Raw genomic sequence first — 27028 nt, 5'->3', positions numbered from 1 at the left:
CCCCTTTGGTCTCCAAAGTAAGATGCATTGGTCTCTAGATGTCCCCCACTGATTTCACCAAAATCTGAAGGAGGACTGTGGTGTTTTCCCTCAAACTCTAGTCTATGATACCTGGAAGATGCACAATTTAGCATGACAAAGACAAGCTGCAGCGAGCCTAGGGCTCATGTGCTCTCTGCTTTATGTATGTTTCCGAGCTCGATTCAAGGTGCTGATTTTGACCTATAAAGCCTTACACGGCTTGGGACCACAATACCTGATGGAATGCCTCTCCCAATACGAACCCACCCGTACACTACATTCAAGATCAAAGGCCCTCCTCCGGATGCCTACTCCAAGGGAAGCTTGGAGGGTGGCAACAAGGGGGAGGGCCTTCTCAGTGGTGGCCCCCAAATTATGGAATGATCTCTTTGACGAGGTGCGCCTGGCACCAACACTGTTATCTTTTCGGCACCACGTCAAGACTTTCCTCTTCTCCCAGGCATTTTAGCATGTGTTTTAAATGGTTTTATATTGTTTTGAATTTTTAAATTGTGTTTTAAATTGTTTTTAAAAAATGTGTTTTAAATTGTATATTTGTTTTAATGATTTTGAACATAAGAACACAAGAACATAAGAAGAGCCTGCTGGATCAGGCCAGTGGCCCATCTAGTCCAGCATCCTGTTCTCACAGTGGCCAACCAGGTGCCTGGGGGAAGCCCACAAGCAGGACCCGAGTGCAAGAACACTCTCCCCTCCTGAGGCTTCCGGCAACTGGTTTTCAGAAGCATGCTGCCTCTGACTAGGGTGGCAGAGCACAGCCATCATGGCTAGTAGCCACTGATAGCCCTGTCCTCCATGAATTTGTCTAATCTTCTTTTAAAGCCGTCCAAGCTGGTGGCCATTACTGCATCTTGTGGGAGCAAATTCCATAGTTTAACTATGCGCTGAGTAAAGAAGTACTTCCTTTTGTCTGTCCTGAATCTTCCAACATTCAGCTTCTTTGAATGTCCACGAGTTCTAGTATTATGAGAGAGGGAGAAGAACTTTTCTCTATCCACTTTCTCAATGCCATGCATAATTTTATACACTTCTATCATGTCTCCTCTGACCTGCCTTTTCTCTAAACTAAAAAGCCCCAAATGCTGCAACCTTTCCTCGTAAGGGAGTCGCTCCATCCCCTTGATCATTCTGGTTGCCCTCTTCTGAACCTTTTCCAACTCTATAATATCCTTTCTGAGATGAGGCGACCAGGACTGTACACAGTATTCCAAATGCGGCCGCACCATAGATTTATACAACGGCATTATGATATCGGCTGTTTTGTTTTCAATACCTTTCCTAATTATTGCTAGCATGGAATTTGCCTTTTTCACAGCTGCTGCACACTGGGTCGACATTTTCATCGTGCTGTCCACTACAACCCCGAGGTCTCTCTCCTGGTCGGTCACCGCCAGTTCAGACCCCATGAGCGTATATGTGAAATTCAGATTTTTTGCTCCAATATGCATAATTTTACACTTGTTTATATTGAATTGCATTTGCCATTTTTCCACCCATTCACTCAGTTTGGAGAGATCTTTTTGGAGCTCTTCGCAATCCCTTTTTGTTTTAACAACCCTGAACAATTTAGTGTCGTCAGCAAACTTGGCCACTTCACTGCTCACTCCTAATTCTAGGTCATTAATGAACAAGTTGAAAAGTACAGGTCCCAATACCGATCCTTGAGGGACTCCACTTTCTACAGCCCTCCATTGGGAGAACTGTCCGTTTATTCCTACTCTCTGCTTTCTGCTTCTTAACCAATTCCTTATCCACAAGAGGACCTCTCCTCTTATTCCATGACTGCTAAGCTTCCTCAGAAGCCTTTGGTGAGGTACCTTGTCAAACGCTTTTTGAAAGTCTAAGTACACTATGTCCACTGGATCACCTCTATCTATATGCTTGTTGACACTCTCAAAGAATTCTAATAGGTTACTGAGACAGGACTTTCCCTTGCAGAAGCCATGCTGGCTCTGCTTCAGCAAGGCTTGTTCTTCTATGTGCTTAGTTAATCTAGCTTTAATTATACTTTCTACCAGTTTTCCAGGGACAGAAGTTAAGCTAACTGGCCTGTAATTTCCGGGATCCCCTCTGGATCCCTTTTTGAAGATTGGCGTTACATTTGCCACTTTCCAGTCCTCAGGCATGGAGGAGGACCCGAGGGACAAGTTACATATTTTAGTTAGCAGATCAGCAATTTCACCTTTGAGTTCTTTGAGAGCTCTCGGGTGGATGCCATCCGGGCCCGGTGATTTCTCAGTTTTTATATTGTCCATTAAGCTTAGAACTTCCTCTCTCGTTACCACTATTTGTCTTAGTTCCTCAGAATCCCTTCCTGCAAATGTTAGTTCAGGTTCAGGGATCTGCCCTATATCTTCCACTGTGAAGACAGATGCAAAGAATTCATTTAGCTTCTCTGCAATCTCCTTATCGTTCTTTAGTACACCTTTGACTCCCTTATCATCCAAGGGTCCAATTGTCTCCCTAGATGGTCTCCTGCTTTGAATGTATTTATAGAATTTTTTGTTGTTGGTTTTTATGTTCTTAGCAATGTGCTCCTCAAATTCTTTTTTAGCATCTCAAGGCCTAACACTCTCCGCCCATGGCCGGGCCATTTGGGGCTTTAACAGTAGTTTGAATTGTAGCAATCACCAATTCTGGAGCTGGTTTAACTAATTTAATATGACTCTTAAGAGCAACGTCAGGTTAGAAAGTACCCCCAAACTGCACACCCCTCCAGAGGAGTGTGACTCCCACCCGCATCTGACACAGAAGAACTGCAAACTCCCAGATCAGTTGAGCTCCCACTATTAACATTTCTCTCTTGTTGGGTCTGAGCTTCAGTTTATTCACCTTTATCCAGGCCGTCACTGTCTCCAGCCACCTTTACAGATCTTTCACCACTCAGGTGGTTCCATTGACAAGGGAAAACAGAGCTGAGCTTAGTCCACATACTCTACCATAAATCTCTGGGAAACCTTTTCCCATAGCTTCATATAGATGTTAAAAAGTGTGTGTGTGTGTTTGTTTAAACTGAACCTTGCAGCGTCTCACAGGGCAAGTCCTGTGAAGCAAAACAGTAGTCCAAGAGCCTCAACGGGAATCTGCCTGAGAGGTAGGATCAAAATAAATGAGCACAGAACAGTGGATTGATTCATTTACTCTACATCCTTCAAAGTACCCATTTTTGGATCAAATCAAGAAACAAAAATAGTTGGCTACCCATCCTTATTACATTTCATCCTAAATAAAATTGACAACAACAACCTTAAGCATCTTAACTAATTGCCTAAACATGCATTGGAAGGAGGTTACTTGGGCCCTTTCTTCAGTGGCAATTTAAAAAGGTTTGGGAGGACAACAGTATGACTCTGCTCCATGTCCCAATCATCCTAATGAGATGCACAGATGGGATTTAGCACAAACCTCCTCCTGTAATCTCATAAAATGGAAAGTATGTGTCCTGTATGACATTCACTGCCATCCCAGAAGACTGTGCTGCATGTATTCAAAGCTAGCCTGTCTCTCCTAATTTATGAAATTAGGTGCCCCCCTCACACACACACCAGTTTTCAACAGATGTAACAATGTGTTTGCTACCAGTTGTGTCATCTTTGATCCTAAGCCAGAAACGTCTGTGAGGTTTCTGGGCTTGCATACACAACCCAGTGAGCTCCCTCCATCTATTTGTGTGTTCAATCAAGAATTTGATCTTAGCTTGCAGAGAGGAGGACCCAGCGTAATAACTGTCATCTGGCCAATGCACTGCACCGCTACACTTCACCAGTTTGTGGCTTGTTGTGTGATTGCAATCTAGGGACGAATCGACACACACAGCCAAATCCCATCATTTGTGACGGCTCACAGTGGTCAGGGACTCTTTCATGGCTGAAACAACATGTTAACCTCAGCCAGGCAAGTGAACAAATGCAGGATGCTGTTTACCTTTTGATATGATACATGGAAGACTCAAATAACTTTTGCAGGACTTAAAACACTTGACTCTCCAGTGGCTACAATTAATATTGAACTAATTGCCCAGGTACCTGCACTCCATTTCCACTTACATAGCTAATCCAATTAGTCCTATTAACATGCAGAATTAAAATGTTTAATTTGCCTTGCTGTAGTCAGGGCTCAGGCCTATAATATGGCTTGAACTATAACTATATATAAACAATTTCTACCAAATTTATTTTGGGTACACATGCATTGTTCCCTGGTCACAGGAAAAGACGATTCACGTCTCTTAAATGCAACTATTTCTCCGAGGAGCATGGAGTGATTTATCACAGAGTTTCTAGACCAGGATCCTCAGCCTTTTTGGGGCTGAGGACGCATCTGAAAATCTAAGAAACTGTCACGACCACCACAAAATACTCATTTCACAACAGAACTAAAATGTTCAGAAACCTAATCCTCAAAACACCTACAACCTGCACCTGAAAAAAAAGGACAACCCCGAAACCTTCATTTTTTAAAAAAGATAAAAAATAAAGATAAATTAAAATTGGGAGGGTCAGGGGGGATGTCTGAGGATCCTATGGGACCACATTGGGGACCCTGGCCCTAGGCACTCTTCCACAGGGCGAGGGCGTTTTGCTTTGGCAGTAGAACTGTGTTGAGAGCCTTTAGCTCGGCCTTCCCTAACTAGGATCATGAGATGCTGGAGACTGGACCTGGGACCTTCTGCATGCAAAGCAGGTGCTCTGCTACCGAGCTCCACTCTTCTTGAAGTCTTCATCCATCCTGAACACCTGCTCAAAATAACTTTGTCTGAGTTTGACTTTCTTTAGCTTGTAACTTGCCATATCTAGAGCTGGCCAAGACATTTGACTGCCTAGGGAAATTGCAAAATGGCACCCCCATCGCCCCATTCCACATACAGGCTAGCTCTGAGGAATCAGTGCAGGTCAAATGACAGCAGGCAATTTTGTCTCCCAGCAGAGGAGAATGGCTAAGGGGTTCAAGAAGGAAGACTGGCTGCTCTCCTCTCAGCATTTCTCACTTGATGCAGTCACAAAATCAGAAGAAGGCTAGGACTGGGGAGGGCAGCTATGAGAGAACTAGAAAAGATCCTCAAATGCAAAGATGTATCACTGAACACTAAAGTCAGGATCATTCAGACCATGGTATTCCCGATCTCTATGTATGGATGTGAAAGTTGGAGAGTGAAAAAAGCAGATAAGAGAAAAAACCAGCTCATTTGAAATGTGGTGTTGGAGAGCTTTGTGGGTTTCATGGACTGCGAAAAAGACAAATAATTAGGTGTTAGAACAAATTAAACCAGAACTATCATTAGTAGCTAGAATGATGAAAAAGAGGTTATCATACTTTGGACACATAATGAGAAGACATGGTTCACTAGAATAAGACAATAATGCTGAGAAAAACAGAAGGGAGTAGAAAAAGAGGAAGGCCGAACAAGAGATGGATTGATTCCATAAAGGAAGCCACAGACCTGAACTTACAAGATCTGAACAGGGTGGTTTACAACAGATGCTGTTGGAGATTGCTGATTCATAGAGTCGCCGTAAGTTGTAACTGATGTGAAGGCACATAACAACAACAGCAGCCCCCTTACTCTGTCTGATGATAGGGCTGGCCCTGTGATGTGATCTTCTGGCACTGACTTCCAGCCTTTGGCTTGGATCCTAAGATCAGTTAACTTAAGGGAAATAAGTACATAGAAAGAAAGCCACCCCATCCTACTCCCTGAAGCCATCTATGTCCAAGAGCTTTTCTGGAGGGTCGATGGCCCCTCCTGAACCATGTGGAATGGGGCACAGGGGGCTGCTGAGGAACGGGCAGATCATTCTCAAACAGACTTGGGCCCTACTGGGAGGAAGGGCGGGATATAAATCTAATAAATAAATAGTTAAGGAATGCTGTAAGTAGGGCTGCTGAATGATGGGTAAAAATGGTCTGCTTCTCCCAGGGTTAGGGACCCCAAGGACTCCAGACTTAGCTTTCTTTTCTTCTTCTTTTTTTAAATAGGTAAGCTCCTAAGCGCTCTGTATCAAGAGATATACACCAAAATATCAGCTTCCCCTGCCGCAACCTCTGTTAAAAAAATTAGGAGCAGGCTGCTCCAATCCCTGCCCTTTCACGTTAGTCAGAGTTGTGATTGACAAGGGATTTGTTGACCTCCAGCCAACAGCTAGAACTCCTTGCAAGTACTGAAATCAGCTGCCTGTTCTTTTCCTGCTTGTCTGCATATTACATGAGTTTAGTAAGCTTATAGCAGCACATTTGCCTGCCACTTCCAGTTTTCTCACTGTGTGCACACATCCAGCATGAGGTTCAGAACAGATCACAGCAGGATCTTGGTACACAATTTCAGTGATGATGAATATCAAAGTGTACATGTGGGGTTTTTTAATTGCAAAAATAGCATATGATATTTTTTATTTATCAAATAATTTTTGAACAGAAAGAAAAAAGTGTACATGCAACTTATGATGCCATCACAATGTATTTTAGTTTTATAAATGACTCTAAGGAGTCAAACAAGTTCAAATTTCCTGGGCTGTTGAGGAAGGCAGTTTGTCTAGTTCACAGCCTGTTTTGAAAACCTTCCCAATATGAAGCTTGAACCTGATACATACTTTTCTGGGAGTAAAACTGCAATGCTAATCCCACATGCCTGGGAGTAAACCCCACTGAATTCAACAGGACTTACTTTTGAGTAAGGTCCTGTTGTATGGTTAGGATTGTGCTATAAATCAATGGGACTGTTGCACAGACATATGAACTGTGTTGTAAATCTTTCTCTTCCCCTCCAATCCTATTTTTAAGCAATTAGGCAGGGCTTACGTAGATGTCACTGCTGTTATTTGGCAGGTAACTAATACTGTTTTTTGGAAAAAAAATGTTCTGCAATGACCAACTGGTTTTGACAATAAACTATTATATGGGGTGTATGTATTTTTACATGTCCAGTTTGTGTGTACATGGAGTCTTTCCAACAAACCTGTGAGGTTGGTTAGGCTGACAGTTTGCTCACTCAAGCTACATATGTTCAGAGTATTTGTGTGTTTGTGCTGACAAATTTTGTAGGGTATTTTTTGTTGGTAGTTTGCTGTAAAATATCAGAACTGTGGAATTTTGCAGTTAAAGCAGTGTGTGTATTTGTGTGTGTGTGTATTGCCTGTGTGCATGTTCCCCCCCTTCACTGTATGTTTTGTGAATATGACATGATGTATTTGTACCTCACTTTTCTTCCTGGGTCCTTCCCCTCTTTTAATAAATAATAATAATAATAAAATTTAATTTATGTGTCGCCTATCTGGCTGATGGCCACTCTAGGCGACGTACATGTAAACAGTTAAAACACAATGCGAGAAAATACATTAATACAATATATAAACAATACAGCAGCAACAACAATACTAGTGCAGGGTAAGAGGCATTTCAGTCATAGAAGTTAACCCTCCCCGGAAATCCCAAAGGCCTGTTGAAAGAGCCAGGTCTTTAAGGCTTTACGAAATACATTTAGGGAAGAGGCGCGCCATAGATCTTGTGGGAGGGAGTTCCAGAGGGTGGGGGCCGCCACTGAGAATGCCCTCTCTCTAGTTCCCGCCTATCTAGCTGTTTTTGTCGGCGGGATTGAGAGAAGGCCCTGTGTGGCTGATCTTGTCGGACGGCATAATTGGTGGCGTTGAAGGCGCTCCTTTAGATAAACTGGGCCGAGACCGTATAGGGATTTAAAGGTTAATACCAACACCTTGAATTGGGCCCGGAAGACAACTGGAAGCCAGTGTAGATCGAACAACACTGGTGTGATGTGATCCCGCCGGCGACTATTTGTAAGTAGTCGAGCAGCCGCGTTTTGTATAAGTTGTAGTTTCCGGACCGTTTTCAAGGGTAACTCCACGTAGAGCGCATTACAGTAATCCAATCGAGAGGTGACCAGGGCGTGTACTACCAGTGGGAGCTGATGAACAGGAAGGTAGGGTTGCAGCCTTCGTATGAGGTGTAGTTGATACCAGGCTGCCTGGCTCACTGCCGAAATCTGAGCCTCCATGGACAGCCTGGAATCAAGCACAACCCCAAGGCTGCGGACCTGGTCCTTCAGGGGTAGAGTCACCCCACTGAACTTCAGGTCAACATCTCCCAACCTTCTCTTGTCCCCCACGAGTAGCACCTCGGTCTTATCGGGGTTCAACTTCAGCTTGTTCCTTCCCATCCATCCACTCACGGATTCCAGGCACTTGGACAAGGTCTCCACAGCCAACTCTGGTGAAGATTTAAACGAGAGATAGAGCTGAGTGTTATCCGCATATTGGTGACACTGCAGCCCAAATCTCCTAATGATTGTCCCCAGCGGCTTCATATAAATGTTAAATAGCATGGGAGAGAGGATAGAGCCCTGTGGCACACCACAATTGAGAGGCCAAGGGTCTGAAACCTCCTCCCCCAATGCTACCTGTTGGTACCTATCGGAGAGAAAGGAACGGAACCACTGTAATACAGTGCCTCCAATTCCCAATCCCTCCAGGCGCTGTAAAAGGATACTGTGGTCGACAGTATCAAAAGCCGCTGAGAGATCGAGGAGGACAAGAAAGGTGAATTCTCCCCTATCTAATGCCCTCCTCATATTATCTACCAGAGCGACCAAGGCTGTTTCAGTTCCGTGACCAGTCCTGAAACCCGACTGGTATGGATCCAAGTAATCCATTTCATCTTTGCAACAACCCTGTGAGGTTAGACTGAGAGTTGGTTCAGTCAAGCTGCACAAGATTTTTTAAAGCTACTCCTATCTTTTTAATGTTGAAATGTTATTTAATAATTATATGATTATGGTTTTTAAACTATTTATAACTGTTGCAAAATGCCTCATGACAGCAGGAACTCTGAAAGGCAGGTTGAAAAAATAAATATAAATTAAATCAAGACTGTGGGTTCAAAACAACTGTTCATGTTGGTAATATATGTACACAAGCAGCGGTTCTTGCCAATAAATTGTGGGGAGATGGGTGGTGGTGGGTGGGAATGTAGGGGGCTCAATCTACATACAGTATACCAGGCCCAAGAACTCCTGTTGGCACCCCGGCTATAAATTAGTTTAAGGGAAATCACAGAAGGGAAGTGTTCTGTTCCCTCCTCATCCTGCATGTCCCTGCACCCTGACCTATGTTGTTCAGAAGGGTCCCCTGACCAGAGCTTGGAAAAGTTACTTTTTTGAACTACAACTCCCATCAGCCCTAGGCAACATGGCCACTGGATTAGGCTGATGGGAGCTGTAGTTCAAAAAAGTAACTTTTCCAAGCTCTGCCCCGACTCTCTTTGTGGAGGTCACAGCAGGTAGCTGCGAGGGGAAGGAAAACAAAGGAGACTTCCCATTCTGTGAATTTCCTTTAATTAACATTTTAGGATCCAAGCCTTTTGACTTGAGAGTAGCCACTCACCCAGCCTCTTCTTATGCCTATTTGTACATGGAGCCAATTCATTCTGCACAGAGGGCCCAAATCAGAACTTTACACAGGGAGACAATTTTATTTCCTTCTCAGATGCCCTTATTTATTTGTTTGTTTATTTCAGAGCGGCTCCTTGCTAGTTCATCATCTCACAGGCACAGTCAGAACCCTAACATGGAATCCTATGGGGCAGTGATAAAAGGAAGCAGAGTACAGCAGGAAGGCTTGACACACTGAAGGTATACCAGCCAGAGCTTGGAAAAGTTACTTTTTTGAACTACAATTCCCATCAGCCCTAGCCAGCATGGCCACTGGATTGGGCTGATGGGAGTTGTAGTTCACAAAAGAAACTTTTCCAAGCTCTGATACCAGCAGAGTCGGGTCCTGTATTCCTCTTCAGCCTTGCATGCAGGTTTCCTTGTGTATGTGCAGGCCAATCATTTAGCAACGTGCTGCATCTAACTAACCCATTCTTTGCTACATTCTGCCTCCGCTGTCAGAGGCAATATACCTCTGAATGCCAGTTGCTGGGAATCACAGGCGGTGGGGGCACTGATGCCCTCAGGTTGTGTGCTTCCCAGAGGCATCTGGTTGGCCACTGTGAGAACAGGATGCTGGACGAGATGGGCCTTTGGCTGGATCGAGCGGCCTGGCTCTTACGTTGTTATTATTTCTCACTTGCCCATTCTTACTTGGAAATGCTTGGTCTACACCTCCAATATTTTGGCAGTGAAATATAGGAAACTTAAAAGTACACAGGCTCATTCAAGAACCTACGTACACAGAAGCTCACAAAATGTACACAAAACTGTAAGGTCAGAATCCCCAATCATATTATGTTTTAAGTCAATGCTCTAGATCCCAGGGAGTGTAAGAGAAAGCTCTTGTTCTAGGATTGATGATCACATAAACATAAAGATATCTTATGCAGGCATTGCTAGTTTTTAAAAGATAATTTTGGTGCTTTCAGACTCTTTTTTTTCAAGGCAGTATTTCTTAGGATACATGTAGGAATTATAATAAAAATGCATAAATTGTGATTCCCTTGATGCAGTTGTATTGTCATAGATCTATTGCACATCAGATTCACAGCCCTATATTTATGCAACAATATGGCAGGGCCATATCTTCCTGAGTCCCTCATGACTGAATGGTATAGAGCCAAATGAGCCTTTTGACTGGGCTCTGCATAATCAGGTCTATGTGAAGTCTGTGGATGCCCAGAATTTTATAATGGGTACAGGACACAACATTATTTTAAATCTCAGCAGTCAAGTTTCTAGCCCTTATGGCTATGGAGATAGGCTTGAAACTGTTAAGTTCTGGAGCTAGGCTGAAAATCCAACCGTTAGCTAGATGGGTGGGAGAAACAAAACCCACTGAAAGATCATGAGTGGGGAAAGATTTGGGGTGGTAGCCCATGCACTACCCACAGCAGCACGAAGTTCTCTCTGCTGTTTCCTGCCAGCCACACTTCCCGAATACCTTGGGAGCCAAGCCATATCATGTCATAGCATGTCTGTTCCATGGCATTCTGGGTAGTGAGGCTGGTGGGAAGCGTTGAAAGGTTTTTCTCTACAATTTCCCTCCACCTACAGTTCCTGGAATGCCATGGGAGCAATGTGATGTCATATGTCATATGATGTCCAAGCCATTGTAGGAAGCACAGCGGCGGGAGGCTGTGGAAGAACCTTATGTCACTGAGCGATTTGAGGCTTATGTTCTGAAGGAAGGAAAAAGTAAAGCAAAACAAAACAAAACAAAACTCTTGGCCACCTCATACGTTTTAACTAAGGTATGCAACCAACCATATATTTTGGAAAATTTCTCCCACCCTCAAGAAAACAGTAGAAAATCGGACTTCCGGGAAGGGTGACTTCGCTTGTGCCTGCTTTTGGGACGGGCTCCCGCCTCAAAAGAAGCTTATTCAGATATAAATCAGTCAGAACATTTTTTTTTTGACTGATGAAATTTCTCCCGGGCAGGGAGAAACGTAGAGATCAACCTCAAAGCCTGTTTTTGTTGGGAGGACTGGATTTCATTAATTTATGAGATAAGGTCCAGCCAACAATGCCGGACGGACTTTCTAACAAGCTCTATCTGCTTAAGCGATACGTTTATCTTTTCTTCAAAGAGAGAACAGACTAACAGGCAAGCACCCTTCTTTCTATTATTTTTTTTACTTGGTTTAAATTGTTGCAGCAAAAGGAGATTTGTCAGATTGATCGGCTTTGGATGACTTCTGGGTGAGATATAGCTCTTCTCTGTTATTCACGAAATTAACAGCTTATCTCTGTTTCTGTCGCAAAAAGCTGTCCTGGAAGTGCATTCTAAAGATAATAAACAGAAGAGGGATTTCTATTCCTGATTTCTATTCCGAGGAATATTATATTGTCTGGGACTATTCTCTTTTTGGTCTATTTTATTTTGACGAATCTGCTTCTTCACGACGCCACTAACTGTTTTGATGCTGGGAACTAAATTTGTTTTGCATTCTTGCACAAGAGAGATAAGGCAGGTTGCTCTGTTTATACTGTGATGTCATCAAGCCTGGAATATTAACCCAATTGTTGCTGAAATAAGAAGTGGTTCTTCTTTATTTTTGTTTTGCTTTGTTTTCGTGGTTTTAAAAATGGCAATCAAGAAAGTGGCTGAGAATCTGGAAGTAATTATGTTTCAGAAAATAATGGATGAGATTGAGATAACGAAACAAACCCTGCGACAGGGTAGTAAGGAGCTGAAAATTGAACTGAGCAAAATGACGCAGGAGCTTAAAGAAATAGGGGACCCTGTGAGAGAGGAGAATGAGATCAGAGATGAGAAAAGAAAAAATAAAGGGAAGATACAAGCCCTGGAGATTGGAACAAATGTGGAATTGGAAAAAGATCTGGAGTTTATGGATTTTAGAAATAAAATCTACTGTTTGGAATTTAACGTTATCTCTGAAGAAATTAATGAAGATATTAGAGATAAAGTTATCAATGGCTTGGATAATCTTCTGGACTGGAATGATGTGATGGAGCTTGATATAGAGAAAATCTATGGAATTAACTGCAGCCATGTGACAATGGAAAAACTCTTAAGAGATGAGCCAGTGCATTTTGTAAAAAAGAAGAACACAGATATGACTTTACAACAGTATTTCAGCAACTTATTCAGAATGGATGGCAAGAAAATATTTGGGATAGAGGAAATTCCCATCAGACTCTTATTATATGACTATGGCTACAACAGCAAGATTATTATGGAATACTGATAATGGAAGATTGGACACTGAAATTACTGGACTTAACAGGACTATTGAAGATGGAAGATGGAATTAATAGGGATAATGGAATAATGGCTATTGAAATTATTGGACCTAACAGATTCTGATGAGATGGATTAATCGAAATGTTTATTTGGACTATGGTTATGACAATAAGATTATTATAATTATTAACGAGATGGATTAATTGACATGTTTATTTGGAGAAAAATTGATAGATATATTTCTTAAAGAATTGAAACCTCTCTTTGACTTTTTGTGGAAAGAATAAAGTAATGTTTATGAGATTTGATGATTAATTAAGATAACTACTGGAGGAAAGTGATTTTATAATATGATTTAAGAGACAGGATTGTTATATATTGTAGACCTATAACTGATTTGATATGTGACAAATGGGAAGTCAACATTTTATTTTATTTTATTTTATTGTTTAATCATTTTTGTTTTGTTTTGTTTTTTGTCTTTGAATGTTTTATGATTTTGTTTTCTATGTTTTATGAAAATTTGAATAAAAATTATTGTAAAAAAAAAAAAAAAAAGAAAACAGTAGAAAATCAGGTTCCGTTTTCATAGGGGAGAGTATTTTTGGGAAACTGGAAGAGGAATTTCGGGCCATACTTAGTGTCAAAGTATGCCTGATGAAATCTCTATGATTTCCAGAGATCAAAGTCTTCTGCATAGCTCTTAGTCCCATCTCATGACTGGCAGATGCTGAATAAATTACATAAAATAAGTACACATTTGCAAATAAGCTTAATTAGCATAATTTATCTAGCGGTTATAATTCAGCTGGATCCCCTGGAATTTTATTTAATCTTTTTTTATTAAGTGAGCATATATTCTTGTGAATATATGATTGTAGCCTTTAAAATATATGATTGTACCCTTTAATACTTGAATTCTGCATGGAACTCACCAGTTCAAAGATCTGAACTACTGCACAAACGGAGTCAATATGCATCTTCTGAAGATTTTTATATGTTATGGTAAAAGTCAGAAAGTTGGTGACTGTTGACATTTATTGGCAAGGTGATGTATGCTTTTTTGTGTCATGAACATAACTTTTTTTAAAAAAGGCATTTACATCTATGGCCCGATGAATCTCCTTAACGGGTAAATGGTGAAAATGATGCCATTTCTAGTACAGTAGGGCCCTGCTTTTCGGCGATTTGCTTTACGGCGATTCGCTAATACAGCAGTCTCAATTAGACGCAATTAGACTAAAGCCCTACTCATATGGCGCTTTTATGGTGGTTTTCGGGCATCGTGCGCCACTCTGTTCAATGAGTTCCGCTTTACAGCAGTTTTCACTTCACAGCGGGGGTCCGGAACGTAACCCGCCATATGAGTGAGGCCCTACTGTATAGAGCTACAGGCTATAGATTCATCAGTAAATTTCAGGCATTTCTCATTGAACCTCACACAATCTTACAACAAGTAAATGTCTACATCTGCCAAATTTCAAACATTTATTATGACATATACAGCTACCGGCACAATTTCCCTTGTACAGAATGCTACATATATTTCTTTTCTAACAGAGTGGATGTGATTAGGCAGCTTCGTCATGGATGGTTGAGAGAATCTACATGGTCACACCGCATGCTTTGGGATTTAACCTCTTCCTGCAGCTTCCAAATTTCCCGTGGGATCTGCACTGCGGCAGTTCCCTCTTCCCACCTTGCATTACACCTGCAAATTTGTAACATGCGCCAAGTTATGTCACCCCAAATGCCTTGAAGTAGTGATGCCATGCTAAATGTCTGCAAGTCCTTGATCTAGTTAAGGTACAGCTCAAAACATTCCATCACATTTAGCCGGGGGGAGGCTAACCTGTGGCCCTCCAGATGTCGTTAGATTACAACTCCCATCAGCCCCAGTCAGCATGGCCAATAGTCAGGCAAGATGCATAGTCCAGCAACATCTGGGGAGCCACAAGTTCCCTTCCCCTGCTCTAGTGTGATCAAGAAACAAAACACAGGGTGGGGCTAAGCAGATGAAGAGGTGCATCTGTGCAGACAGGACAGGACCAGGCTTGATAGTGAAAAGCTGGAGTCACCAGAGGCAGAGAGCAGGGTTCAGCTGTCCCCAAAATGCACCCTCTTACTTTCTCCAATGTAAGTGAATAGTTGATGTTTGCTCCCACACAGAAAACTGAACCACTAGACTTGGGGACAGCATTGCAGTGAAAGCACAACCACCCCCCATGATCTTAGTTGAACTGGACCCAGAGACAGGCATTCCACAGGTGGGCACAATGCATCTGGCCATGCACTGCCTCCCTCCCTCTGCCCCAGGCACTACTGCAATATAAACACCATCCCACCCCCGCACACATCCCACCTATTAGAATGATGGGCATTAAAAAAAAAAACTGTGGGAGAAAAGGGCCCAGTGTGGAATTTCTCTGCCCGACATGAGTTAATATGTCACCAACAGAGAATCTCTCTAGCATTAAAAGATAAAAGGTGATAATTTCAGCTTCTGTTTAAAACATTCACAGGGGTTCATCTGTCACGTGGCAAGCTTCCGTGCATAACCTCTAGCTGCTGAGAGAGGCTTCCTCTCTTCCCACCGTGACATCCAGTTCCAATTAGCCCTTAAAAAAGAAGAGGGTTTTGCAGGCTGCTTTCACTCACCTCTGCTCAGCCCATCTGGTCCCCGAAGGATTCGGCATTCTTCTATCTGGCCAAATGGAGAAAACATCACCCTGATGTCGTTCTCATTACACTTCTTCGAAACCATTCCTATGAACAATTTTCTGTCTTCCACAGCTAGGAGATAAAAAAAAATGAATGAGCAAAGGGCAGTTTATCTCCCTCTCTGTCCCACTCCCATCCCTTTCCTCATCTGTGATCAATGCTTCATTTCCACATCAAACCGAGCGCTGGTCTTGCGAGTGGGGCAGCATAGCTGACAACAAGTCCCGTGGAAAACATTTCCCTGTGCATACAACTCTTCCCCTCCGTTCTGCTTGCCTTTCTCTTGAGACAACTTCTCCCTTGCCCTGGCGCCCTTCTCCCTCTTCTGATCGCTGCTGTTTCATTCACACACATACCAGAAGAACTGGTCATCTCTGCCACTTCTTTCCCTAATTTCGCTGTCTAAGAAGAAAAACCATCCTCTGCTGCTTTAGCGGATGGGAGGAAAGCGGCGTGTGAAGATTCTAATTTAGATAAAGCCGCTCCCAACCCGCTTTCTAATATATGAAAGCGAAAGGAGAATGGTTGCTGGAACCAAGCCTATGGAATGAAATGGGTTAACATGGGGAAATGAACTCAGTGAAGTCTTGCAAGACTTGCATACAGGATCCCCATGATCAATTTCGACCAGCTGTAGGGAACAGAGCTCAATAGACAGGTGACAGCAACTGCGCCAAAGACAGAATTTTGAGGTAGAATTTCTTCTACCTATAATGATACAGGGATTCCTTCTCCAAACAGACATGGCTAGAAAGCCTTCCTCTTCAAAGGCAGCACTTCAGTAAAAGGTGTTCCAAGATTACTACGAGAAAACCAAATCCCCAGCAGACTTGTAATGCTGGGTTTGCAAAGATTTTTTTCTTTTTAAAAGGAGGTGGGGTCAACTTATTGCTACATTATTTCTTTTTCTGCAGAGGCACACATAAAGTAGGTCAAGGCAGCAGCTGTATGCGCTGGACTGAGTTTAAGCAAGCGCATGTTCAGAAGCTTTAAAGTGACAGAGCCTGAAATCCCTAGAACTGAGTTGGAATGTGTTGACAGATTTGATCACGTAGAATTTGGACTCAACAGGCACAGGGAGTGGATTTCTCACTACAGAAATTAATTGTCCCACTTGATAGGTTAATTTTAATATATAGATATTTAGAAAAATGCATAAACTGCTCAATAAAAAAACTCTCTACATAAACAACTTAAAACAATTATCTGTAACATACAGATATAATCAGCAAATACTAAAAGCAAATTTATATATTCGTATTATCTTGCTATGCTGATTTAACCACCAGTTGGTAGCTGGTCATACCCAAACAGAGGCTCAGACTAAGGACTATGCCATTCACATCAGTAGCAACGGTGTGAACGGCTCTTTAAAAGTAAAAGGATGGAGTAGGGTCCTTATCCAGATTGGGACCCTGGCATGGAGGATAGGAGGCTTTAACTCAGTCTTTCCCAACCTTGGGTCCCCAGATGTTGCTGGACATTGGCCATGCTGTCTGGGGCAGATGGGAGTTGTAGTCCAACAACATCTGGGGGCCCAAGGTTGGGAAGCACTGCTCCCCCCCCTCTCCCCCACTGTTCTTAGTTCAAACTCCCTGAGCCTGCTGTGTGCATTGGGGGGGGGGAGCCCCTATTTGTTCCAATGGGACGTTTTAAAAATGCAAATAACAAGTTCAGGGGACCTAATAAAGATCAGGATTGCAGTATGCGCAAAAGGCCAAGACCCCCTGCCCCCAATTGCCAAGGTCCAATCTGCATTGGGTCCCTTGCATTTGTAAAAAGCCATTCATGCACTTGCTAAGACACACAATTTCTCAGTAATTGGGGCCAATTTCCTGACTCCGTATACAAGCAGCTTCCTATGCTTCTAATGTGCTGCATGAACAGAATATGTACCAAAAAGCATGCCCCGCTGTCCTACAACATGCACCGGTTCAGTGGCCAACGGGCTATGCTTCCTCAGCAAGCAGGCCAATGTAGAAAGTGTTCCCTGAAGGAAGAATGCTTGAAAACCACTGATCTAGTCTCCCCCACACCTCAGGGATCATGCGCAACCCCGGCGGGTGGGGTGGGGGAGAAGGCACCATTAAGCAGCAGGGGACAGACGTCAGATAAAAGCCATTCAAGACCAGACCCACGGCATGTTGGATCTTAAAGATTTTGGAGATTGCCAAGTCGCTGTTCTTGTCCATCCTCCTGAAAACCCCAAGTATTTATTATACAGCAGGTATCCTGTTCCTTTCTCAGCTCTGGAAATGGCATGCAAATTCAGTGCGCTGCTAATGAGCACAAGAAGTTTGCAGAGAAGCATGGAGAAATCGTTACTCCAGAGATTCTGCCGTTCAGTTATTTATTTCTATTATTGTGCAAATTATTTTAGTAATGAAGGAGTTCTTTTGTTCCCATTCCACCGGGGGATGGAGGAACAGACGAAAAGAGAGAGAGAAATTTTCCTTAACCCCCCTCCCCTTCAACCCAACCTGGAATACAGTATTAGCAAGCATTTGCTGGCTGGGTGGAATGTACTGAAGGAGAGTAAACCCAGCCTATTTTCATTCTGTTGTATACGTCTTACAGCTTTGATGCTTTTAGTGAATTAAGCATAATATTCTAACAATGAAAGTGTGTCTGCATATCTTGGGTTAGCAGTGGTGGAGGAGCTCAACTGTTTATTCATCCCAAGAGTGCTATCAAGTAATTTCCAACAAAATATTCATGCACAGTTAGCAACAATATTCTGCTCTTTTATACTAGCTGGCGTAGGGAAAACATGGTTCCACTTTCACCCCCACCCCCCCTGGGGAAAATATTATTGGAATGAATCTATTTTTTAAAAAAAAATATATATAGGTGGATGCCACTTTGGGCCTCAGTCCAAATTTCATGAACCACAGAGATTTACTGTAGGGCACAATTCACCAAGACATTTTCCTGTACAAGGTTTCCATTCATTTCAACAGAGCTCCTGTGAGAGAATGGATTGGGCCCCTAGTGAGAAGAATGTTGGACTTGAAGCTAGGTGTCAGATTTCGTTTTTGCCATGGATTCGCTGGGAGCCTCAGAGAAGTCAACGTAGACCACTCTTAGTTGATTAATTGAGCAGCCATGAAATGGACGCATTAGCAGTTCCATGCTGGGCTAAAGACTAATTTATTCACTATTCTCATTTATTCATTATTCTCCTTTGGGAATTAAGTACCCTAGGAACCCACTAGCAGTGCAGGTGGGACTGAAGTGTTCTTAGATTGTTTCTTAAATTTAATCTGATTGGTGTTATGAATTTTATTTTATGTCACTGGTTTTAATTGTTTACTTTATGTTGATAGTTTAATTACACTGCACACCACTGGGCTCCCAACTGGGTGGAAGAGTGGTATAAAAAATTCAATAAAAATAATGCAAAGTAAAAGATGAATAAGAAACAGATTGCAATGACAACAATAAAACAATGCTGAATCTCTTTAAGAATGTAAGAACTACAAAAATAAAACAAGGAGTAAATTTTAAACAGAGACCCAAATTCCATCACCAAGCTGCATTATTCTAATGCAGATGACCTTTCTACTCTAGGCATCGGTGAGAAGTCTTGTGCTCACCCTGATTCCCCACCCCAAAGAGGAATTCTTGATGTCTTCAGTAGTAACAACACAATCCTAACTATGGCACTCTCGGGTAAGTGGTATGGGATTGCAGTCTAAAGCTCAAAAGGTGCAAGGCTAGCCTACCTCCTACTGCTCTCCCTCTCCTGAGGGCAAAAAAAGTTCTTCACCTCGCAAAAAGGGGTGGGGATAGCAGGCGATGGAGGTTTTCAGCAACCTTGTAAGAGGCTCAGATGGGCTTCTTCTCAGACAGGAAATGATGTCTAAGCATTCGATATTGGAAGATTTATGACAGACAAACAAAAAAAAAGGACTTGCTCCCACAGAACTTAGTTGAACTGGAATTTGCTCCTATAGGAAGGAGTAATGGCCACCAACTTGGATGGCTTTAAAAGAGGATTAGACAAATTTCATGGAGGATAAGGCTATCAATGGCTATTAGCCACAATGGCTTATGTTTCTCCCTTTACTGTCAGAGACAGTATGCCAGTTGCTTGGAATCACAAGTGGAGAGATTGGTGTTGCATTCAGGTCCTGCTTGAGGACTTTCCATGGGCACCTGGTTGGCCACAGGATGCTAGACCAGATGGGTCTTTGGCCTGATTCAGCAGGGCTCTTCTTCTTAAGACTTCTTGTCCGGCATATTGTCTAATTAATCAGGAATGCCTCTTAAGCAAAATTTAAAGGCCCAAATAATCAGTGCCTCATTAGTTGATAAAAGGTTGTAGCCTTAGTATAACCAGTAGTGTAGTGGCAAATTCAGAAGTGCAGGATCCTCTCATGATAGTCACAGCCATGCCCCTCCCTCTTTTTTTGCCGCCGGGTTGAGAATGAGATCTTGTTAATGCCTTCTCCCACAACAACAGACGTCCCTAAGAGCCAATAAGCATGAAAGAGGAGAGTGTTAGCTACGGAAAAGGGTCTTCTCAGTGACTGACTCACCTCCTTTCATTCTGATTGGCTCCAATCAGCAGGAAAGGACAAGAAAGCACGTCAGAAGACTCTTCTCAGTGGCCAGTGCACTCTCCTTTCATGCTGCTTGGCTCAGAGGATGCTGGAGACATAGGGACCCTGCTGGGACCCTGCTCCCCAAAAAGTAAGGAGTCTAAGGCCCCCTGGGACCCTGGACGACTACACCACTGAGCATTACCCTATGTAAATTAAATGATTTACATGCAACTAAAGGGCGCAAATTAGTGTGGAATGGGTTATTATGAAAAGCTCAGGGTTGCCACCCCAAATGACATCCCTGTGTTGAGCATCTCGCAGACACCCCATGTAACCTGTAGCAAAACTTACCTTGTCATCCTGTTGTGCATTTCCCCAGCCTCCCCAGTGGCAGCCAGTGGAGTGTGGGCAGGGAACGAATGATGTCATTAGAATATGGTTATGTTCTGCTACATTTCTGAGGGGCACGGACTTGACACAAGGCTGATGTCTTGGCAGCTCCGTGTTCATCGTAACACATTTGCATATCAAGAAAGCCCCTTAAGAGTGGCCCTTCAGCTCACAAGATATTTCAGATGTGATCGTCAGTGTTAAATAACTTATCTAAAAGGAGCAAGCATTATAACAAGTGGAATTAACTTGTGTGTATATATGGGAGTGGGGCGGAACTTCATGAAATCAGACACCCTTCTCTTCCTGTATAGACACATTTACAAGCAATCACTGATTTAAGCATTACCTTTCTCTACTGCCGCTGAGCAAAAGCGATGACAAGGTTTTGTTTTTAATTTTCCAAACTGCTGCAGATGACAAATTCCCTACTGGCCTGCTCAAGTTTCACTGGTAAACTGATAAATATGGCAAATTAACTAAAACGATTTCACAGGTTTTCAGCTGGAGGCTGATTTCATAGTAAATTAAACACCCAGCTCATGTATACTGTATATCTTTTACAAAGCGGTGCATTCAAGAGAACTGACTCAAGAGTAAAAAAACAACACAGAGATGCACTTCCACACACACAAACAATACATAGCTGTGGATCAGCGTCCCTGTTCTGCAATTGCTGCTGACAGATCTTTGGAAGCAGCCAGTAGTATTGATGCATCAAGGTGCAAACTGAACTGGTTTTCAGCAGAGAAGCAGAACCAATCAACCTTCATGACACAGAATCTAACCCTCCTGATTCTTACTGATTTTAAAACTTGGGGCTGAAGAGCATTTTCCTTCACCCCAAACCTGGCATTCTTGGTTTAGCACAGGGGTGGGGAACCTTTTCCAACCAGAGGGTCACATTCCCTTCTGGGCAATCTTACAGGGGCCGCATGGCAGTAGTTAGCAGAGTAAAAAAAAAAGTGGGTGCTGCAATGGATGTGACTCTTACTTTTGTGCAGTGGGCTATGTGCTAGCTACATAAAAGTAACTTCTCCCTCCCTCCAGGCAGACAAGAGACATTATTACAGCTCAAGGACAATTGCAACTAAGCAAAAGCACTTGAGCAGGGCCAAGGTGGGGTGTGGAATGGGGAGGGTGCACGATTTAGAGTGAGTCCCATGGGCCAAATTGAGAGACCTTGAGGGATGCGTTTGGCACTTGGGCCTGAGATTTGACCACTCCTGGTTTGGGGAAAAACGTGCTAACTGCTCTGTTCTATAACCTATCTTCCAATTAAGGACGTAAGGAGGCAGCTATAACCAACCTGTCCTGTGTTTATTGTAATCAGCGCTGTTTCCGTTTCGGTACAGTTCAACTTCAGCTAAAACCTGTTATTCGTCTCACTATCCTCTATGGTTGAAACTAACATAATTAATTATGGAATCAATTCTGTAATTAACTTCAATGCATTTCAATGGAACGGAAATTTCAAAAACAACGTAATAATGTAAAGTTTGCAAAATGATAGCAAATACCACTCATATTTGTTTGTGTGGTTTCCATTCCTGACTTTGGGCAAACATGCAGATTAGAAATTGCCACAATTTCCATTTCTGATGGAATTCTTTGACATTCCTACTTCTCTTAAGCCGTACCTGCGTTTTAGCACACTGCTGGACTGGTTGGTGCCAAGACTGGAACCTGGGACTTGAGGGTTTCAGCTTGTAGAGCACCATCCAGGCTGCAGCTAAATGGAAGAAGTCCTCGGAGAGCAGGTCACACTCACCAAAGAAATTTCCATATACCAATAGGCTATAACAGGTTATATGACCCAACCTAAAAGCTTCCAGGTTTGACTCTTCCTGGCCTGATCAACTAGGGAAGGGCATTGCTGTTGCTGCTGGTGATAGGCTACATTTGCTTTCTTCCTTGCTACACCTACTGGGCACCTACTGGGAAGAAGGGTGGGATATAAATTTAATAAATAAATAAATACATAAATACATACATACATACATACATACATACATACATACATACATACCAGGACAGTGTCTTCTACTGTGCCTGAGGGTAGTAGGTTGGCTGGGGGGGGGGGCGTGAAGGGAAGGTTATGTATCACATATAATTCTGTCCTCCAACATTTACCTCCTGAGGTGGCTGCCTCACTCTGCCTAATGGTACGGCTGGCCCTGTTTACCTGCTCAATAACAATTTAATTGCATTTCACTAAGAGGTTTGATGCTTTTCTCTGACAGCACGAACATTAATGCCAATTTCAGGTCTGCGTCTTAATAGACAAACACTTGCACAAAACAGCTGAGAGAAAAAGAGACTGGCATAAGCCTGCCATGTAGTTATTTTCTGACTTTGCAGAAAGCCCGTAGAAAAGATTTCAAAATTCTAAAAGGAACAAAATGCTGAGCTGAAAGTCGTAATTAAATGCCATATGTTAGCACTAACACATAAGGAAAAAAGTTGCTAATTAATTCAGGCAGCTTTAGATCCAGGTGTGACATGGACAGATTGTACGCTAGGGGTTTTTGCAGACTTACAAAAAGGGATTTAAAATTTCTCCCTTTTCCCCTCCCCCCTTCTTTCTTCTAAATATGTTTTTAAAAACAACCTTTATTTTATAGGAAAAGCTATTAACTCTTTCCTTATGAGTGCAAGTGACTTATCTCAATACCCATGTTTATAAATAGATTCAAAGATCTGTTGAGGCCAGTGCACTCTCAATTCTTCCTTTGAATTGCCGGCTTCAATTCAAGCCTGTAAAGCAAAGGATCTTACTCTGCAAGCGCGTTTCGAGCTGCACCTACAAATGAAATGTTCCTTTGGGTCTTCTGACATCATTGTGACATTAGGTGACTGACAGGTGGGCACCCCTGCCCAGCTGTCAAAATGGCAGGTGGGGGGGCTCAGGATCCAGCCCACCAGCCAGATTTTGTTCCCCACCCCTATTCAGGGGTTCAACCTGAGAGCACATGCAGGCCGGAATAGAGCTGCCAGCCCTGTCCTCTATGGCTGCAGCCTCAGCACGTTGGGTGGAAGGGCTGCCAGCCACAATGACTATGTTCTACATACACTGACAAAGGCAGTATACCTCTGAATGCTAGTTGATGGGAATCACACATGGAGAGACCGCTGTTGCGCTCAAGTCCTGCTCATTGGCTTCCCATTGGAACGTATGGTTGGCCACTGTGAGTACAGGATACTGGACAAGATGTGCCATTGGCCTGATCCAGCAGAGCTCGTCTTATATGAAGACCTGAACAAGGATTCTTCACGGTTTTAACTACATATGCTAAGAAGCCACCCCACAATTGGAGACCCTGATCATAAAGAGTTCCTAATCTCAGGAAGCATTCTAAGTGTGTTTGGCGGGATGTGCAAATAATCCCCCTTCAGGCTTTCCCGTTCATCATGTGAAGGTTGGGGACTGAACCAGTAGGGACAGATATTTTCAGGAGAGTGGGGAGCAGGGCCAACATTCAGCCCTGCTCCTCAGCCAACTGTGGGGCAATAATGTGTGAACAGGGCTTCTGATTGGGGCATATGGTTGCCACTCTGAGGAAAGTGGGCAAGAGGCACCTTTGGCTTGATCCAACATGGCTCCGCTTATGTTAAGATCTGAAGGGACCTATACTAGAAAGCATTTGTTGTTGTTATATGCCTTCAAGTTGATTACGACTTATGGCGACCCTATGAATCTATCTATCTATCTATCTATCTATCTATCTATCTATCTATCTATCTATCTATCTATCTATCTATCTATCTATCTATCTATCTATCTATCTATCTATCTATCTATCTATCTATCTATCTATTCATAGGGTTTTCATGGTAAGAACATAAGAACATAAGAAGAGTATAAAATAAAACTGAATGCAGAAAGAGGAATTCAAAAAGCAAATGCAAAAATGGTAATGTTTGGGTTTTATATCATTTGCAACCCACCTTGCAGCCTGTGCTAGACCTACAAAGGCGGTCACAAAGTGAAGAAAACCATTCAAAGGTAAGAAATTTTCCAATGTCATTAAGAACAATGAAGCTTTTAAACAGGCAGTAAAAGATCTACAAAATCAGCACCAAGGAACTATACGCTATCTATCTATCTATCTATCTATCTATCTATCTATCTATCTATCTATCTATCTATCTATCTATCTATCTATCTATCTATCTATCTATCTATCTATCTATCTATCTTTATTTATTTATTAGATTCTGCTTATTCTAAGAAACCGTGGGTTTCCAATTTTGCATGGGTGATAATAGTGGGTTTTTTTTTTTTTAAAGAATAGTAACCATGATGGCCCTCAGTTTATATTGGTAGTGTGGCAATGGTTGGGGGGGGGAGCGTAGATATCCATTTCCACCCATGCTATTTTCCCAATAAAAATGGACCCCTTGGAGATGCTATTCAACCTGGGAAAATGGGGGAGGGAACCTATAGTTATTGTATGGGTACCTTGGAATATGTTTTCCCCAGTGGGCTAAATTGCAGCTTTTTTGGGGGGGGGAGTTAATCAGGAAAATGGAGCAGGTGGAACCAGCTGAACCCTCTCCATCATAGCTATGTTCCTGATCCAGTCTGAGAGTCAGCATGGTGCAGTGGTTAGAGTGTTGGACCTGGAAGACCAGGGTTCAAATCCCCATTGAGCTGTGAAGGTCAATGGGTGACCCTTGGCCACATTGCTTAGCCTAATCTATCCCTTAATGCTGTTGTGGAGATAAAACTAGGGAGGGGGTGGAGCATGAATGCCACCCTGAGCTCCTTGGAGGAAGGACAGAGTATAAATGTAATGAACAAATAAAATACATCATAACCTGATCACAGATTTCATGACATCCACTCATGCAATGGGACCTCTGTTTCCTTCCCCCCTCCCCCCAACATTTTCTCTAGAGGGTTCCCCAACCCTTTGGAGCTGTTCTGAGGGTGCATGGGGGGGCTGGTGGAGGCAGGGAGAAAGAGGGTGTTCTGTTGCTCAAGTGGAGGTTCAGCATTGAAAACAGTCCATCATGACTAGTTACACCTTCAGATAGCACAAATGTGGGGTGGGGAGGGGACATGTAGATTAATTGGCAGATGGAAGGCCTGGCAAATCTGCCCCCCCCTTCAAGGTCATTCCACCTCTCCCACAGCTGGAGTTACATCTGGAAGATCTCTATATAAATACTTGACAATATTTCACCACAGTCAACCCCCCCCCCCACAAGACAGACCATTCACAACATCCGGCTGCCTGGGCACAAACACACTAGCAACAAACCAATCAGAAAACAAATACTAACCAAACTCTGCTTTTTTGTTCAAGCGGTCTTTATAAAAGGATAGCGTAAAGATTTGATTTTCTTCAGAACTTTACAGGATGTGCAGAGAAAGGACAGAAGGGGAACTACCCTAATTATCCACCCTGCCCCGCCAAAAGAAAGAAAGAAAGAAAGAAAGAAAGAAAGAAAGAAAGAAAGAAAGAAAGAAAGAAAGAAAGAAAGAAAGAAAGAAAGAAAGAAAGAAAGAAAGAAAGAAAGAAAGAAAGAAAGAAAGAAAGCCTTGTCTAACTCTGCAGAGAGATTTAGGGCCCAGCCATCATTTACATTTGCAGGTATTTAAATCTCTAAGTGCATGGCTTCTGCCCTGATTACTAATTAATGAGGAGCAAAGATGCCTGCTGGAAGGAAGCCGCTATGATTATTTCTGCCATAAGGGAAAAGCAAAGTTCTTGCAATCTAAGAAGGCAGGAGATTTCTTTGAAATGCCTCTTAGCAAATTATAGGAATCAAGGGGCCAAGCAGGGCTAGATTAAAAACCAAACACGCCAAAGCGGCCCTGCTGCTCCTTGCAGAGGCCTCCTTGGCACCATTCAGAGTCATTTAAGCTTGCCACATGTTTTGCATGTCACAGAGATGCCGCTCAGTCGACAAACGCTGCCTCTGGAAAGAGCAAGTTGCCTGACGTCTCTCCCAGCTTGTGCAATGTTGAGGCAGGGGAGCCAAGGCAAGACCAGCGAAGGCTGGTCCATTCGAGTGCATGGAGCACCGCTCCACCGCCCTCAGCCCGAACACAACCAGACCCCAACTGCCAGCCTTCTTAATTACAACCAGTCAAGGGATGGCTCTGCCTGACATTGACTCTGGCTTCACCTACTGTTGGTCTCCCTGCCTTCCTCCATACCAGTCCCAACGGGAGGGTGCCAGCCACCACTGGACTCTGTAGGAGGAAGCAGGGGACAGCAGAGTCCTTTTCTGCTCACATCAGAGAAGCTGCTCCAGTCTCACAGCTTCAACTGGTCATTAAACTTGCTGTGGCCTCCTAGGTGTTTGAGTGGTTCTCCGTGGAGGTCTGGCTGATCTATACCTGCTCTAGCCCAGGATTCCTCAACCTGGCATCCTCCAGATGTTGATGGACTACAGCTCTCCTAAGCTCTGACCATTAGCCTTGCTGGTTGGGGCTGGAGTATAAGCATCTGGAGGACACAGGGTTGGAGAAAGCTGTTCTACCCATAGGTTGCAGCCCAGGTAATAGTTTGCTGGTTTGAGTGGTAAAACAGTGTTCTGGGACTGGGAATGAGCCTTCAAATAACTACCTCACCCTTCTTCTTCAGACCTCTGCGGTCTGAAGGAGGAGGGTGGAGGGGACTGAAGGCATGCTCTGATTGGCTCATCAGTTGATGAGCAGATTAG

General features: G+C 43.1%; 1 protein-coding gene across 19 annotated transcripts in view; it reads right to left on the bottom strand.

Moving 5' to 3' along the window:
- Positions 1-27028, bottom strand: part of CELF2 (CUGBP Elav-like family member 2) — a 672363-nt gene that overhangs the window by 89764 nt on the left and 555571 nt on the right. For all 19 annotated transcript variants that reach the window (XM_061638323.1, XM_061638322.1, XM_061638327.1 and 16 more), the window contains one exon: positions 15351-15485. In XM_061638323.1, the coding sequence (XP_061494307.1) occupies positions 15351-15485 (135 nt within the window). The remainder of the gene's footprint in view (positions 1-15350; positions 15486-27028) is intronic.

This window comes from Rhineura floridana, chromosome 8, assembly GCF_030035675.1.
Source record: "Rhineura floridana isolate rRhiFlo1 chromosome 8, rRhiFlo1.hap2, whole genome shotgun sequence".
Classification (NCBI taxonomy): Eukaryota; Metazoa; Chordata; class Lepidosauria; order Squamata; family Rhineuridae; genus Rhineura; species Rhineura floridana.
Note: the sequence above shows the minus strand (reverse complement) of the source record. Positions and strands in the feature narration are given on the sequence as shown.